This window comes from Perca fluviatilis, chromosome 20 (assembly GCF_010015445.1).
Source record: "Perca fluviatilis chromosome 20, GENO_Pfluv_1.0, whole genome shotgun sequence".
Taxonomy (NCBI): Eukaryota; Metazoa; Chordata; class Actinopteri; order Perciformes; family Percidae; genus Perca; species Perca fluviatilis.
Genome location: NC_053131.1, coordinates 17,960,234 through 17,976,285, shown reverse-complemented (window position 1 = coordinate 17,976,285; position 16,052 = coordinate 17,960,234). Strand labels below are relative to the sequence as shown.

The following is a 16,052-nucleotide window of genomic DNA, read 5'->3' as shown; positions in this document are numbered from 1 at the left end:
CGCAATTTACCTTTTTCTTTCTCTTGTGGTTCAGTTACAACACTGTCTGTCCTTTGCTTGGCAATGCTCACCATGACTCAGAAAACATTGTTTATTGTAGGTGAGAAACAGCACAGCACCCAATGTTGTAAAAATGTCTAAGTTGACAACAAAGTAAACACATTTACTGTATGAGCATATCCTCCGAGTACTGTGCCTTAAAAATCACATTAATCCTGAAAACGTGAGCCATGAAAGGGAGAACAAAGGGTTTGTGAAATCACTGTCCATTAAATAACAAAAAAGAAAGTGGGTTTTCTGATTCCATATTCTAAAATGCAGAACTCATCATCATTACAATCACCACATAGTCAAAGGTAATCATGTAATCAGAGGATGTGGCGGCCACTGAAACTAATCACAAACCTGATTTTCTTGATCAAACTGAAAATTGAACCTTTTGATTAAATATTCCATTTTCCCCTTCATTTGTGTTTTATGTCTTCAAGCGTTTGATGTTTTGATTATTGTCTGCAGCGAAATCTCGAGGAGAGAAAAAAAAAACATTGATGTAGGCTTTCATAAGAGAATACATTTAAAACAAAGCTTGGTGAACTTTGTGCCGTATCGCAGGTGGACAGGGAGTCCAAGAGAAGAAGTCAATGAATTTTAAATTACGCCTGACGATTGAAGAAGACGTATCCATGAGTGTGTGTCGCAGGAGAAAGAGTGGAAGAACAAATGCACTCTCATATCCTTAAATCCTCGTAGGATTTCTGTGAGAACCAGGAGCAAATGGGTCCTTAGGCTGAAGGACTGCTCATAATGAATACTCTCTTCCTCAGGGCCTATTGCAAAGTATGTTGTAGATGATGCCTATGCCTCGCCTCAAATGTTCTTAAGAAAAATATTTTTGTATACTGCTCGCTGCAAAATGAGAACGTTTGTGACCAAGTCGGGCCAAAACCAAGCATCACCCACCAGCCAACCTGGCCGGAGCAAACTTTCTCATTTTGCAGCTAAATAGTAAATCAAAGCTGATTCCCAGAGGACAGAAAACTACAGCTGCGCAGCTCTTAAGCAATTGAGCCACAACCCAATCATGCTACGTTTACACGTGGCCGGCTATTTTCATAAACGGACATTTCAACCTCTCCGTTTTCAAAAATAACATTGTGCACAGCTGTCAGTTTTCAGAAAAGTGTTTGTTTACACGTCTCGTCAATGCCGCCAAGTGCATGCCAAACCTGTAGGTGGCAGTGTAACGAGAAGCTCAAGCCCACATTAGCCAATCAGAATCCCGAAAATAGCAACAACAGCAACGAATCACTTCCTCTTTCTCTCTCTCGGCTGCCTAAACCTTTGTCTCAGTTTACATGGAAACGTGCAAGTTTTCCAAAATCTCCACTCTGGCCGGAGGTTTTAGAAAGAATCGTTTTCAGAGACAAATTCTCCATTTGCATGTAAACGAAGGGCACAAACAAAGGGAAATGTCTCAGTTTTTTAAAATAAGCATGTACGTGTAAAAGGGGCATCAGTGACGATACAAAAGGTGCTTTCAATCAACTGCCAAAGCCAAAACACCAGGCGTGACATCACTACAGTAATTCGGCTGTGTTCAGATTGAAGGGCAACATGCTTGAATGTTTAAACCCACAGAGAGCAGCAGTAGCATTTTGCCCTCACTGACACAGTTTCCCAAATTCATACTACAACTGTCTACGATATTTATGCAGGATGGTTACCCTCACTTGTAGTAACACCAGATATACTTAATAACTTAAATTAGCTTCTTCTGTGGCCATTGTTCAAGTTCTTTCTGTAAGTTTTCTCTCCATATTCTTAGTTGAATGAGTATTTATGTATTGGCCAGTACAAGTCTCATACTTTTAACCAAAATAATATATGTTATTTTGCCAGCAATCAAAAATAATATATCTCCTCTTAGCCACTAGTACACTTTGTACGCCTCATGGGAGCTATATATGGACTTCTAAATGGACTTTCCAAAGACTCTCAGGATAAATCTGAGAAGACATGAGATTGACTGATATTAATAGACATCATGGCACACACACATAGGTACTATTAATGAGGCCACCCCAGAGAAATAAATCTTTGAGGACCATTACCTACAAAGAAGAAGCTAATTAGTTTTGTAAATCTATACTTGTATACCTTGACTTCTAGTGCTATAAATACAGCGATTATATAAGATAAAAGACAGACATACTAATTAACAGACAACTGAATTTCCTGACATTAAAAAGTAGATGAATATAAACACAGAAGCACAGAGGTTTTCAGACCAGAATGTCACCCTATTTCCCAACGTAAATTAAACACCTTGTGTACATGTGTTTGTGATTGTGTGCCTAGGTCTGGCATTGTATGACTGTATACGGGCATAAAGTACAGTATAATTGAGTTTTTTGTGTGTTTTTTTTTAGATTTACATTATGTGTGCTACAGAGCATACAAGGCAAGTTTAGAGGAACTGCAGTTGACAGGTGCAACATGCATGTAGTTCATGATTTATGTTGTAACGCTCAGGAGTCAATGAATGAATCTCACAAACAAGTCACAGAGAGATTGTGTTTCTCTGCATATACAATTAATCAATATATTATGACGATAGGGGTAATTAATAATAAGAGAATTCCCCCCCCCCCTCTCCCCTCGCTCCTCCTCCTCCCCCTTATAGCTAGAGTCTGAATACTGATGTAAGATGCAAAAATATTCAAACAAATAATGATCATTAAAAAGTGTGATTGCAATATTTAGGAACTGGCACAGATTTGTTTGCTCTAAGATTAAATAAGCAGCATAACCTTGTTTTAGATCCGAATCATGGGGCGGATACACAAATTATCTTTTACTTTAGTTAACATTGCGAGAAAGGGAGTTTGTGCCGCATTCATGGGGTGTCGAAATAATTGGAAAAAATAAGTTCCTGAGAGGGAAATTTCACATTGCATTAACATTATGACATAGGGCATGCCTTGGCAGAAGTCTGCACTCTCCCAGTGCCATTCTAGTTGTCTTTGTTTCCTCTTTTCTTCAGAACATTTTGAATAGCAAAACATTTATCAAAAGAGATCATGTTTCTTAATTAGATTGATGTGTGTATGTGTACACTAACCTCATCTCCAGGTCATGGCTGTCTTGGGGAGTGAAGCTGAACAAGGCCACATACGTTCTGAGCTTAAGGACATCTTTCTGTAGCTGGATCTGTTCCAACTAGAGAACACACACACACCCACGGAAACACATAAACATACAGATTTGGTTTTCAAGAAGTCTCAGGGAAAAGAAAACCTTGCTGACGCTGACAGGTTAAACAAAGCTCATAGTCACACAAATACAATACAACACCATATTCTCTATTGTCACTTTTCTCGCAGTCATATCTTAAAATAGTCTTTTGGTATTCACATAGGCAGGAGAAGCCTTTGTTTACAGAACACTGATAGACCGGGGAGCCGCTTAAGTTGTTCTGCAATCTGTTTCTTTTAAGGAACAGGTTTTAATGAATGCTCAGGAAGTTAAAACAGGACAGAAGTTGTTATTGACGTGTGAGCGCCATTCTGGCGCTCTTCACACTGCTCAGAAAACTGGTGGGCATTTTCTTGTTTCACCAATACCTTGAGTCTGAATACATGTGTTCCTGAAATCCCTCCAAATGATAACTTGTTCCTGCATAATTGCCTTTGGCCAAAATATATGAGAATTACTTTTTAAGACACACTAATGACCGTTTTTGAAAGACAGCAGGAGAATTTGCCATCTTTGTGGTGCTGTATAGTTAATGAAGAGAAGTGTTTCTGGTCTTTTATGTCTCCCTGAGCGTCATCCACGTGTATGGGCAATGTAGCTGATGGATGAGTTGAGTTAACTGCAGCCACAAGGCAAACTGCCTCTGTGGCCTCTGGGTGAAAACAACAACATCAAGTACTGGCAATCCATTACAGCTAACTAAGAGCTGCTCACTGGCCATGAGAGGCTCTCGATGCTGTGGTAGCCTGGAACACTGAATGAGAGGTCGGGCAGGTCGAGATAACAGCCTCCTTTGTAACTGAGTTAGCGGAAAAAAAGGCCGTACTGTATATGTAGTGAGGGACATTGTGGTGAAAGAAAAATGGAAAAAAGGAAATAGAAGAGCAGTGTGCATTCCTTTAAATCTGCAGTAACTGATGTGCAGTAAGATGTAACTACTTAGGTGTAGTAAAACAACCTGCGAACAACTTTAAAATATTATCACCTTATAAACTTCTTATGGTGAACCTGTTAGCCAACAGTTGCCTATTTATAATACATGTCTAGCAAACAGAGCAATATTAGCTTTAATTTGGAGTCATGTTGTGAATGTTGCATTTCACTCTCCCTCTGGCACTGTTTTGCTCCACCAACTCCTGAGAATAATATATTGCTATATAGCAGCTAAATGCCCCATTATTTACACAAACTAGTCACTACATCTTGTCATTTGATCCATTATTTTATAAAAAATATGGATAAGTGCAGCTTTAAGAGCTAATTTTGAGCTAATATCTTTAGAACAGTCGTTTGGCTATGGTGATACATTTTACACTTTCTGGCAACAACAAAAGCACCAGAATTTAGTTTGGATGAACAGAAGCTGCCTTAAATGAACAGACAAACAAAAAGAGCACCAGCTACGACAATATCAAACTTCTCAATCAGAGAATCCAAAAAGAAATCATACTGTAGCATGAGCCAGACTATTTTACTGTCAATTGATCTTGGGTAGTTTAACACAAAACCTGGGAAGTGTGAACAGATGGGGATCCTGTGTGTGACTGTGTGTGTTCCATTTGTGCGTGTGAGCCTCATCTCAAATTGAAGGCTCCTTCTCTGGCGAAGAAGCAGTTTTCAAGCGTTTTTCTCTGCTCATTACCCTGCAGAGCCTCCATCTGTCGTCTGACAGACAAACAGGCTGCTGTTAGCTGTGCTCGGTCCAGCCTGATAACACAGCACAATGCACTTCAAGTCTCTTACCCGAAAGGAAGCGCTGGACTGTTTGATTGTATTGCAGAGGATAGTTTGTGTTTGTGCATGTCTGTATTTTTTGCCTTATATGGTTATTTGTTCATTTTTGTGTTTGTCCGAGTATCTGTGGTCTTTTTCCACTGTTGACAACTGAGATAAACATGTTAAAGTATAAACAAAAACAGGATAGACGGCTGCACATAGAAACTGTGTACAAAGAACATTGATGCTGAAAGCACATCACCCACAAAACTCATCATGGAAGCTAAAAAAGGAATAGAGCAGTTTTGAAATCTGCCCATGAAATATTCATTGTTACTCTGCAGGGGGTGCCAAGATATTCACAGAGGTTTAACCTTTTTCTCTCTCACAAGCATGCATTTTGCACCATCAGCACTGCATCTACACTGTAGAGAGTAGTTGCAGAAGGACAGACCCCAGAGCTGCAGATCCAAACTTAACGTAAGGTCAGGCTTCTCTCCTTCAGCGCAGGCCAGTGGTCATGTCAGCTTGGGTATGATTTGTTACAGCAGGAAGAGAAGTTTTTCCTTCAGAGTCCTGGGAAAATCAGCAGTGAGGATAAAGGCGAGGGGCAAGGAGCAGCATGCTTAATGGACACAGAACAGACTGGCTGGGTATCAGTTCTCAGAGTGACCACAAAGAGTTCAGGCAATGGTCAGTGGACAGTCTCAGTCTGCTCTCAGAGGTTTTCAGACTGCACCAATAATACATGTTACTGTAAGTTCAAGCAGCAGAATAACAATCTCTGTGAAAAGTGAGGAGAGACGTTAACGAGAATTGCTGACAGGACAGTTCAAGCTTTCTCTAAAAGAGTACATTCACATTAAGTTTACTTTTTCTTATTCCTCCTTGTATAATTAACAGTGTTTTTGTTTTTGCTCCTAAAATCTTTTTACTCAAATTACTGTGTATACATGCTGTTAAAATTGACTGGGATCAGGCTTTTGTTAAAAGGAACCGACCGATAAAGAGAGCCTTCACTAGAAAAAATCTGAAAGTCTGAGTTGTTGACAGGACTGAAATGCAGGTGTATGTTAGGAGAACTGATCAGGCATGTATAGTGTACTCATTCTCTCTCTCACACACACACACACACACACACACACACACACACACACACACACACACACACACACACACACACACACACACTTGTCAGCATTAGATGTGTTTAATGTAAAACAATTCGATGGATTCATTTGTTTCTTACCGGGAAATCGTCAGGGTTTCTTTCTGGCTGGAGGTAATGCTCTGTCCCGTTCTCAATGACTGTGAAAACTGCAAAAACAAATAACGAATAACTAAATTAAATCTACAACCATATTATACGAAACAAGATTAAATTCAAAATTCAATTATATGTTGGACACATAATAAAGCATACTGATGTCTTTGCTATATTTAGAACCTTGCCAGAATTGGTTTAATTATGAGATATCAGGCGCCCGAATGGCTCAGTTGGTGGAGCGGGTGCCCATATATACAGGTTTACACCTCGACGGAGGGGGTTCGACTCCGACCTGTGGCCCTTTGCTGCATGTCATTCCCCCCTCTCTCTTCCCTTTCATGGCTTCAGCTGTCCTGTCAAGTAAAGGCCGAAAAATGCCCGAAAAATTATCTTTAAAAAAATAAATAATTATGAGATATCTTGCGTGCAATAGGAAACCTTAGCCTGGTGGCACTAAATCAAAGGTGTCACCAAAAACTTCACTTGGTTCACAAATATCCAAACCATTTATTTGAAGATTGTTTTTCATTGGCATAGCCTTTTTTTCATTAACCCATGCACTCTCAACAAACTAGAGCAGTGTCAAAGCCGACACGTGGCCCTGGCGAACAACAAATTGATTTATTCTTTTGTTGGGTCAGGTGCTATGCTCTGGAGAAAATTGTTGAGCAGCATTGTAGCTGTGCTTCTTTGTAGTTGTGCCTTCACTGCTCAGAGTGAATGCTCCAGATAGTGAAGGGTCAATGCCTTGCCCTTTCCTACAGAGACTATTGTGTATCTCAAAGAACCCAGGCACCACTAAATCAAGAGCTACACACAATGCAGATACAAAAAAGAAAGGTCAACATTTTTCTTTAGGCTTTTTTCCCCAGGATATTCTATAGCAGGGTCAGAGTGAGCAAACAGCAAAAAGAGAGGCAAGAGTTCAGTTCAGTTGAAAACAGTGGGGAACCTTATTTGACGGTTCATAGGAGGAGAATTCGATGTTGCAACCTTCTCAGACACCCTTGTGGCAAGAGCAATAGCAGTGTGTTTTTCCCTGTGTCACTACATGGCTGTAATCCAGATGCACACAGTGTACCGCAACAGATACTTACCATCATCGCTGTGTTTTCTCGACAGCTCCTGCCTACTGCTGTGAGCCACTACTTCCTCCGGAACCTTATCCAAGTCACTGGTCTGCAGAGATCAGAGAGCAGAGATAAAACAGATTAGATAGATAGAAAGATAACATTAGATAGAGATAGATAGACTAAGTTCAGTTTCTGAGCAGAAAACTAGCTGAAAATGCTTCCACTTGCACAGTCTAACCAGCTATTTTGGAGAAAACCGTAGTGTAGCAAACATGCTGTTCCTAAGTCTGCATTTGGAAACTATTATCATAACCCCTGTTGGGATCACATTGTCTCTGTGAGCCTCCATTGACACACACACCCATTCAATAACAGCTGCACAGGACAGGACAGGATGGCCCCAACCCAACAGCTTTCAGATGTCATCATACAAAGGCACCTATCCAGACTGCATATACAGTTTAGCTTACATTAAAAGTGATAAGCTATGAAAAATGGATTTCCTTGTGTATTACACACAAAGATGGAAAGGAGGCTGGAGAGTGTAGCTGTACAGTACAATCAGTACACCGACATCGCCCTTCATCACTGCCTGGACCAGACTGCCTTTATTGGTAGTGTTTACAGCACTGCAGTGGCAGTATCTATTTTGACCATCAGCTACAGCATGTCCGTTGCAAAGGGACAAAATAAAATACAACCTGTATTGTGCATTATATCTTAACAAAGGGATAGGAAACTTTGTTCCTTGAGATAGGAAATATGATAAATACAACTAAAAGTGTTGGTGACCAGTATAAACAAACACTATCCAACATTATAAATTATCCTTTTCTTACCGAGTTTCTGTGTGGAGACTCAGAGCCACTGGCCCTCTTGGCCTTTTGTGCTAGCGACGTCCCAAATCTCAAGGCCTCATACACAGGGTCCACCTTATTGCCACAGGCTTTAGAAAAGAATGAATACATGATAAAAGCTGACGGCAAACAAACGTTACACTTTCAGGATAGGCATAGGCATGTTGTGATTTACAATACTAAAAAACAGGTAGGTACATCTTCTAAAACAGCTCAAGTGGAAAAGTGGTTCTAAAAGGAGTGGAGTAAAGTTTTTGCTTTAGGGCATGCCATTCTACACAGAATTAAAATTATTATGGATATTTAAGCTGCTCACCGATGGGCATGACTTCTTTGATGCAGCCATACTGTTCCTGGATCAGTAATGGAGAGCTGTAGTACCGCCGAAAGCCTTTTGGCTGAAGGACAGATAGGGGGAAAAGAGAGAGAAGCGACAGACATTAGAGACAAATCAATACGCAGCACTGCAGGCAGCACAGCAACCTGACACTGAAATACTGCACATAACTCTGTTTAGTCTGATGTTTCTGAGCACAAGTGACAGAGATAAAGTTCTGCCACACTGGATGATGGACATCACTGTTTGGATGAATCACAACAACTATATTTCACTCTGCAGACTGAAAAGACTGAACAGTGTCCGATAAATACCTAAGTATAATTATATATCAATTTAAATATAAATGTACACAATGTTAGTCTGGGCTAATCAGTCAAACAGTCTAATGTACTGTGTTTGAATGTGCACAGCCCTCATTTTAATGGTTGAATGATCTGTATGAATGTAAAAATCAATTATTCAATTTGCGTTTGTAGTCATAACATATAGATAACTAAACCTTATGTTGAAAAATAAAAATGTAAGCATTAATTCTCATCGTTGCCAGACCAATTTGATGCAAGAAAAGGAAATCAAAAAACATTAACAGTTATAAGTCATTAATTAATGATGAACTACTCAGTAACAATCCATATGACTTCATAATGACTACTTCGCCAGCCTGTTGTGGATCAGCTCTATGTAATATTGTACGGTGTAAACCCAGATTTAGTTGTAATGAAACTTTTTAGTGGTCACTACTTATTCTTTCATGTTTTGTTAAAAACCATATTCATTACTAAATCACATTAGTTGTTTGTAATGGTTAGCTTAAGTATGCAGTGCACAGATAACTAAGGATGTTAAGTTTCTGTATGGGAGGGGTGGGGTCATTTGAACTCTTCTGAGCTGAAGCGATGCAAAGGCTCATGGGAAAAAATGTATATGTTCGGAACGGTTTCTGTCCTAGTTAAAGTCAGTGTGTTTTAATAATGCTCTGTTAATGTTTGGGGTGTGCATTTATGTTAGCTGGGTTTTAGTCTTGTATGGTTGATTTAGCGTTCATGTTAATCTACATTTATTGTTGCACCATGACCGAGACCCGGGTGGGGGACTGATGGGGTCTGGGCAGCTTTGAAATATGGCCAGTGGTGATTGTATAATGACTGAATAAAATATGTTGTTCTTGAAATCAGCCTGTCATAAAGTTAAAACAGTGTTTATATGTACATAGTATTTCTGTAGTACTGATAGGTAGCCTAATAATTTATATGTGTCTTTTCTTGGAATGTTTAAAGCTGTAGTGTGTAGTTTCTGTCTCCCCCATGAGGAATTCAAAGTAATGGTAACAAAACTGTCAGCATATCTACACGATAGAAGCCTTCTGTGATCGTGCACCACCCCCACCCCTCCTCCATGCAGTTGCTAGTAGCTGAGGAGGACTAAAAAAACATGATGGACTCTTCAGAAGTGGTAATTATCTTCACTCGATTTTCTGCGCGAGAAAGTCAACATAGCCAAGTCCGAGTTTTGAGGAGCTGGTAGTCTTAATTAGCTTTGTATCAATTCATTTGGCAATGGCTTGAATGTAAGGGATGTTCATTAATATATAAAGTATATATAATATAAAAAGCTTAGTCACGCACTAAAGCTTTAACTAAACATGTTTATTTTAGACAACATGACTCCAGAAAAAAATATTTCATGTTTACTAATGATTTTAAGTAATGACTACTAATGTAAACTTAATTTGTCTACTGCATCAACTTACCGCTCTGTGTTAATAAAAGGTGACCTGTTAAGTTTCACCTTGTGTAAAAACGTATTTTAAGGCAACAGGTTTCCAAGCAAATTTCTAGTAAAGACAACTAATCCGGGATAACAGTGTAGGTTATTGACATACTCATTTATTTACATTTGTAATATTTTAGTTTTTTTAGTATATCACTAATCTGTTGTAAGTTAGTTAGAGGTAAATATTAAAATATATATATATATATATATATATATATATATATATATATATATATATATATATATATATATATATATATATATATATATATATTGGGAATGAAGATAATAAAATAATCACTTATTGAGTGAATGATGACATTTACACAAAAACAGGTAAATATACAGTATTATGAACCTGTATGAACCAATTTTGGTAACAATATGGCAGTAATGCAAATGATTAATGCATCACTTATCCTACCAGTAAAATACTGATTAGCATTGTGTCACTACGCCTGTAAACATAACTTGCAAAGTATGTCCTTCTTTCTAAATTCCACAAGATGTGAAGTACACAACCCTGAATTTTACCAGAACACAGCAGCTAGCTACTTTTATTTACAGAATCTGTTAATGGGAAGTGGCAGGAAGTGTGTTTATAACAACGGAATGGCAGCAATGTAATAAAAAAGACACTAATAGCCCCGAAAAGGCGGCAACATCAAAAAACAATGGAAAGGGTGGAGTGAACACAGATGTTGAAGGGCCTGTTGTTTACAAAATGACGTCAGACCCAGTTCACACTCAATACTGCACCACCCCGCAGCTGGCGCAACATTAGTTCCACTCAATTTAAATAACTTTGAGCACATTATTATTCAAATGAAAAAATGTTAACGACTAAATTGTGCTTGACCATCATAAATGAATAACTGATTTGTTACATACAGAGTAGAAAATGTGTCAGATGTCCGGTGGTCCACTGCCATGGACCTGACTAGAAAAAAGGTCTTAAAGTTACAGTTGTAATTTATCTGCCTGTCATGTCCTCCAATCTCCCAAGGCCCTCAAACATTTATCATTTATATATCCATTACCTACCTACGTCCTATCCAATCAATACTTCCACATCAGTTTTGACAGAAGTTTGAAATCCTCCTCAATCCCTACAGACATAAAGTCATCTGCAGCACACTGAGTATTAAAGATTAATGTATATATCTTCAGGTTTTGAGCAATTTTTCTCTGTTTTTGATTTCTGGAAGTAGTCCTAGATAAACATTCATCCATTTCAATTCTTGTCTGTAGATCAGTGTTGGAGGACTGCCTTTTTTCTGTTTGTTTAAATTTAATCTATTTAGGGGGCAGGTGGTGAAATCTGCATCGCTAATCAGTCATGATTAATTCTTTCATTTGACACTTCTCATGATGAGACAGCTAAAATAAGCAACCCTTGAGCTCCTCAGGCCCATCTCAAGAACTGAGATGTCAGACTTTCAGGGGCAAACTTATTACGGAAAAGGTGAAAAGAGGAAGACTTGTTGGTTCATTTGGCTAGAAACAAAAGACACCACAAACTCGCTGTCGCTGTCAGTCACTTCATTTACTACACTGATGTTGTGACAGCAGTGATTGTAGACATGGTTAGGTTTTGGGGAAATCTGGGGGAAAGTCATGGAAGCCTTTCTTATGTGTCTTTAATTCACAATATGCATGTTTCTATTAAATAAAAGCCATGAAGAGGACAGAACTCAAATTATTATTATTTTTCATGCACATATGTTTCAGAATGCACATAACAATATTACAACCAAGCACAAGAAAGTTGTACAACAAAACCCTAAGGAAAGAGGTCTGCCTAAACATCTGTGCATGAATAAATAATTTAATTAGAGAGCAGTCATCTTTATGATTTTTGATTTTGAGGATTCAGCACCCATGCAAACATAAAAGAGTTAAGGATGTTCAGTTATTTAAATGTTTCTTTATACATACCTATTCATCTGCCATGGTTATCTGCACATGTATCTGTTATCTGGGAAATAAGTAACGTTTAATATGTATTGCTGCAATCAATCTTTGTAAAAGTGTAAAGGTGTGTTTCCCCATTTCCTATCTTGAGAAGTACTGGTGTTTGATCTCACAGAGTAGTAGTATACACTGGACACGTAAGGAAACATCTGGATTTAGCTGTGGCTGCAAACATGGGAAAAACTGATAAGTGAATAATTTTATTTATCACAAGTAACTGGGAATCCGTTAAACTACTTTTTGAATTGTGTCATTGCAGCAGAGCTAGTGCAATATGTGGTATGTGCTTAGCTCTCACTGGTTACTGAGTGAGAGTGTTAGCTGAGTTTCAAGCAGTGACTCACACATTAACTGACACATCTGAATTATTATTCATGTTTGTTCCCAGGGCTCCCAGAAGGAGCTGTCAAGATTGAATCTTAACAAAAACTGTGTGTGTCAGGAGAGGCCAAATCAACTCTGTTTTAGTGACTGGTCAGCCTTTGTTAGCTGAGTAAGAAACATACTGTATTTGCAAACTGTATACACAACGATAAACCATTTGACTCTAAGTAACACAATTACAGTGAAAATCTAACTATTCCTTTACAGAGTCTCTGAAAAAAACATAAAAACATAAATATAAGCTAATTGTTGCCAAAGCTGAAGGTGAAGTATTGCTACGTCAACTACGTTTCTTATGAATTCATCGTCACAGTCTCAGTAAGTACAGGAACCTGATGAAGAAATAGTGATACAGTGGTTTCATGGTTTCAGAGCATGAGGTAATTTGATATCTTTGCTAAAGGGTTCTCAAGCCAAGAGAAACAAGCATGGTTGCAGAAGTGTCCAAGTTTAGAGTAAGTTGAATTTAGAGCTGTACTCCACTGGGGAAACTTCCCTTTTTATGCTTGACCTCTCAACCTCATTTTCCACTCCTGAGAGCTGATCATATCTTCAAGCCTCATCCCTCAGGCATCTAGTGGAAAGACGTCACAACGGGAAAGGAGAAAGAGTCCCATGTCAGCTCTGTCAGCTGTGGAAGTAAAAGCGATGAACGTTTCTGGGCGCTGGCTTTCGCTGGTGTAACTGAACCCTCCCCAGTAAAACACCCAGGCCTCTCCAATGGAGCAACTCCAAAACCAAATGATCTCATTATATATATGCAGGTTCATGGATGATGATTGTGAATCACATAATAGCCCACAAGCTCAATTATCATCACCCAAAAATGAGGACAGGACCACAGAAAGTGTGTTGATGGGAGGGAGATGATTTACAATAACGGTAACAAGGCTTAATCTCTCAGTCTAACATTTTTAAGTTGGATGGTTACAGGTCATTACCTCTGACTTGTGAGGTAATAACACTGAAAAGCTGATATTTTGACTGAACCAACTATTAAATAAAGTCCCCTACTCAATGAGGCAGTTTTGCTCTCATTTTTTATGTCAACATGTAATCGACCAATAAGCTCTAGCTTAATTTGCCTCTGTTATGGCTCCCATTTAGAGCTCATAAGCAGAGAAACACAGGGAGGTGAATTGCTTAAATTAAAACATCTTATGGATGTTTTGCTTCTTGCAGCAACTTTACAGATGCATTTCATAGACTTCAGATAATGACATAACATTGCAGAAATGTAAACCTTTTCTCTCCAGCTTTTCACAAGCTACGAAAATCAGCTTATTTTAAGATTGACCACAGTTTTTCAGTGAGGTTTGGGAAAGGGTTTATAAGCCCAAAGGGTTAAATAATATCCTCAACTATTAAGGGTTCAGTACAGTATGTGTTTATGGGAGTTAATAAAGGAAAAATATTGAATAGCTTGGTAGCAACAGCAGCGTTTTGTGGCCATAGTATAATTTATTCAGTATAATTATCACCCATAAATATTGCCAACCTCCCATTTTTGTCATACTGAAAGGTTTTCACAATCGCACTGCCTCTGCTAGTGATATAAAAACTGAAATTGAATCATTAATGATGTGATAATTATTCCAAATATTATTTTACGCCTCCTAATTTCACTAGCTCTACTTCCATATTAATAAAGATAATGTGAAATGCCAAACAAATCATAACACTGTTACATGTGAAAATTCAATAGTGGTTATGAAGCTGCTTCAGGGTGATTGTATTGATCTCCATTTAATGGTTTATGCTGACGCAGCACAGCAGAACTTACAGAGGTAGGTAGGTTCACTAGGCCTGCATTTTTTTAAAATAGGGAGCTAAATTACTATTATGTAACACACGGACAGACAGAGTGATTATATAACGATGATGAGGACGATGACGATGACGAGGATGGATGGTGGTCACAGATGTACTAGCACACTTACACATAAAGTGTGATTTCTGAATAAGCACATTCTGGTGGGAAACAGCCAATTCTAATATGTCTGTTTTGGTTTCTATCATAATGACATCAGTAATAAGATCAGAATCTTCCAAACTGCTGACAGCAAGAAGACAAATGTTGTGTCTACCGTATGTCATGTCTTGATGTCTTGTATTATTCTGTGTCATGCATCTTACCAGTTTGCCCATGCAGCGCTGCTGTCCCACTCCATTCTCACATTTGTGGTGGAGGCTCATCTTGCAGGCTTTGCAGCGGAGGCCGTGCTTTGCTGTATTTCCCGCTAGGAACACCACATGCTTGGCTGTTGTACCTGATACACACAGTGAAAAGAGGCAACAGGTTCAGATCATGTCATGTCAGGGACTCAAAAGGTGAAAAGAGAGTGGCAAATTACACACAAAAAGGCAGAGCAAATGGAAAATATTGTTCAGAACATTGTCTCATTTGTTAATTTATTGTCTTTACACACTTATTCCTAGCCCAGAATTTCTGGAGTCGTTCCCAGCATGCACTGGGGAAAACCTGTGAAGTAACATGTGAAACGCGACTCACAAATCGTCCACTTCTGCAAAACCATTTGAATCAAACTGATTGTAATTGAGCCAGTGCTATCTCCACCATGTGAAACCATTTCAAACGTCTGCGGCTCAGCCTCACTTATCAATGTATCTCACAGTTGCTGGAATAAATGAAGATTAATCTGAATTATTTGTGAACCAAAGTTACGCAACATTGCGACAGCAAACATTCAGCATATGCGTGTGCATTTGTGCACAGGGGTGTGTGAAATGAGTAACAAATAAATATGGACAGAGAGATAGATGAGAAAGAGAGTCTTGTTCAGGGTGGAGATTGTAAAGAGAAAGGTGTTGGCACAGAATAAAGCTTGCATGCCAACAACAACAGAGTTTAAGTTTTTAATGAGAATCACTGAGCTGGGGCTCTGTGAGAGAAAGAAACACAACAAAAGGTTGAGAGATACTGCTATGCTTGGGGGGCAAAAAAGGAGTGTAATGTCAATGCAGGGGAAATCCAACTTTCACTGGTCGTCTTACAGACTTAATTAGCTACATTTATATTTGATAATCAAGAAGGTAGTCACTAGATTGAACAGGCAAATACTTCAAGATCACCTATTCAAAAGTGCTCCTAAACTTTAAAAAAATGTAAAAGATCCTGATATTACTGTTTAGACCTTGAAGCATCACAGACCATATTCTTGTTCAGGGCAGAAACAAAACAAAAAGTTCATATAGCATTTCATAAGCCCCAGCATGCAACTGAAGGGTTTGAGACTAAGGAAGATATCATCATTCACACAGGGAGTGACGTGGCCAGAGCCTAAACACCAAATATTAATAAATATTCAGCATTTAAATAATAATAATATTGATGATAATAATAATCATAATCATAATAATAATTGCTGAGTGAGTGGAATGGCTGACTTTGA

At 38.6% G+C, this 16,052-nt stretch overlaps 1 protein-coding gene across 2 annotated transcripts in view; it reads right to left on the bottom strand.

The window, feature by feature from the left end:
- The window catches only part of stac (SH3 and cysteine rich domain), a 33,005-nt gene that overhangs the window by 4,692 nt on the left and 12,261 nt on the right, over nucleotides 1-16,052 (bottom strand). For both annotated transcript variants that reach the window (XM_039786734.1, XM_039786735.1), the window contains 6 exons: nucleotides 14,776-14,909; nucleotides 8,485-8,566; nucleotides 8,151-8,257; nucleotides 7,336-7,417; nucleotides 6,221-6,288; nucleotides 3,122-3,219 (listed from right to left, as the gene is read on the bottom strand). In XM_039786734.1, coding sequence (XP_039642668.1) covers nucleotides 3,122-3,219; nucleotides 6,221-6,288; nucleotides 7,336-7,417; nucleotides 8,151-8,257; nucleotides 8,485-8,566; nucleotides 14,776-14,909 — 571 coding nt within the window. The remainder of the gene's footprint in view (nucleotides 1-3,121; nucleotides 3,220-6,220; nucleotides 6,289-7,335; nucleotides 7,418-8,150; nucleotides 8,258-8,484; nucleotides 8,567-14,775; nucleotides 14,910-16,052) is intronic.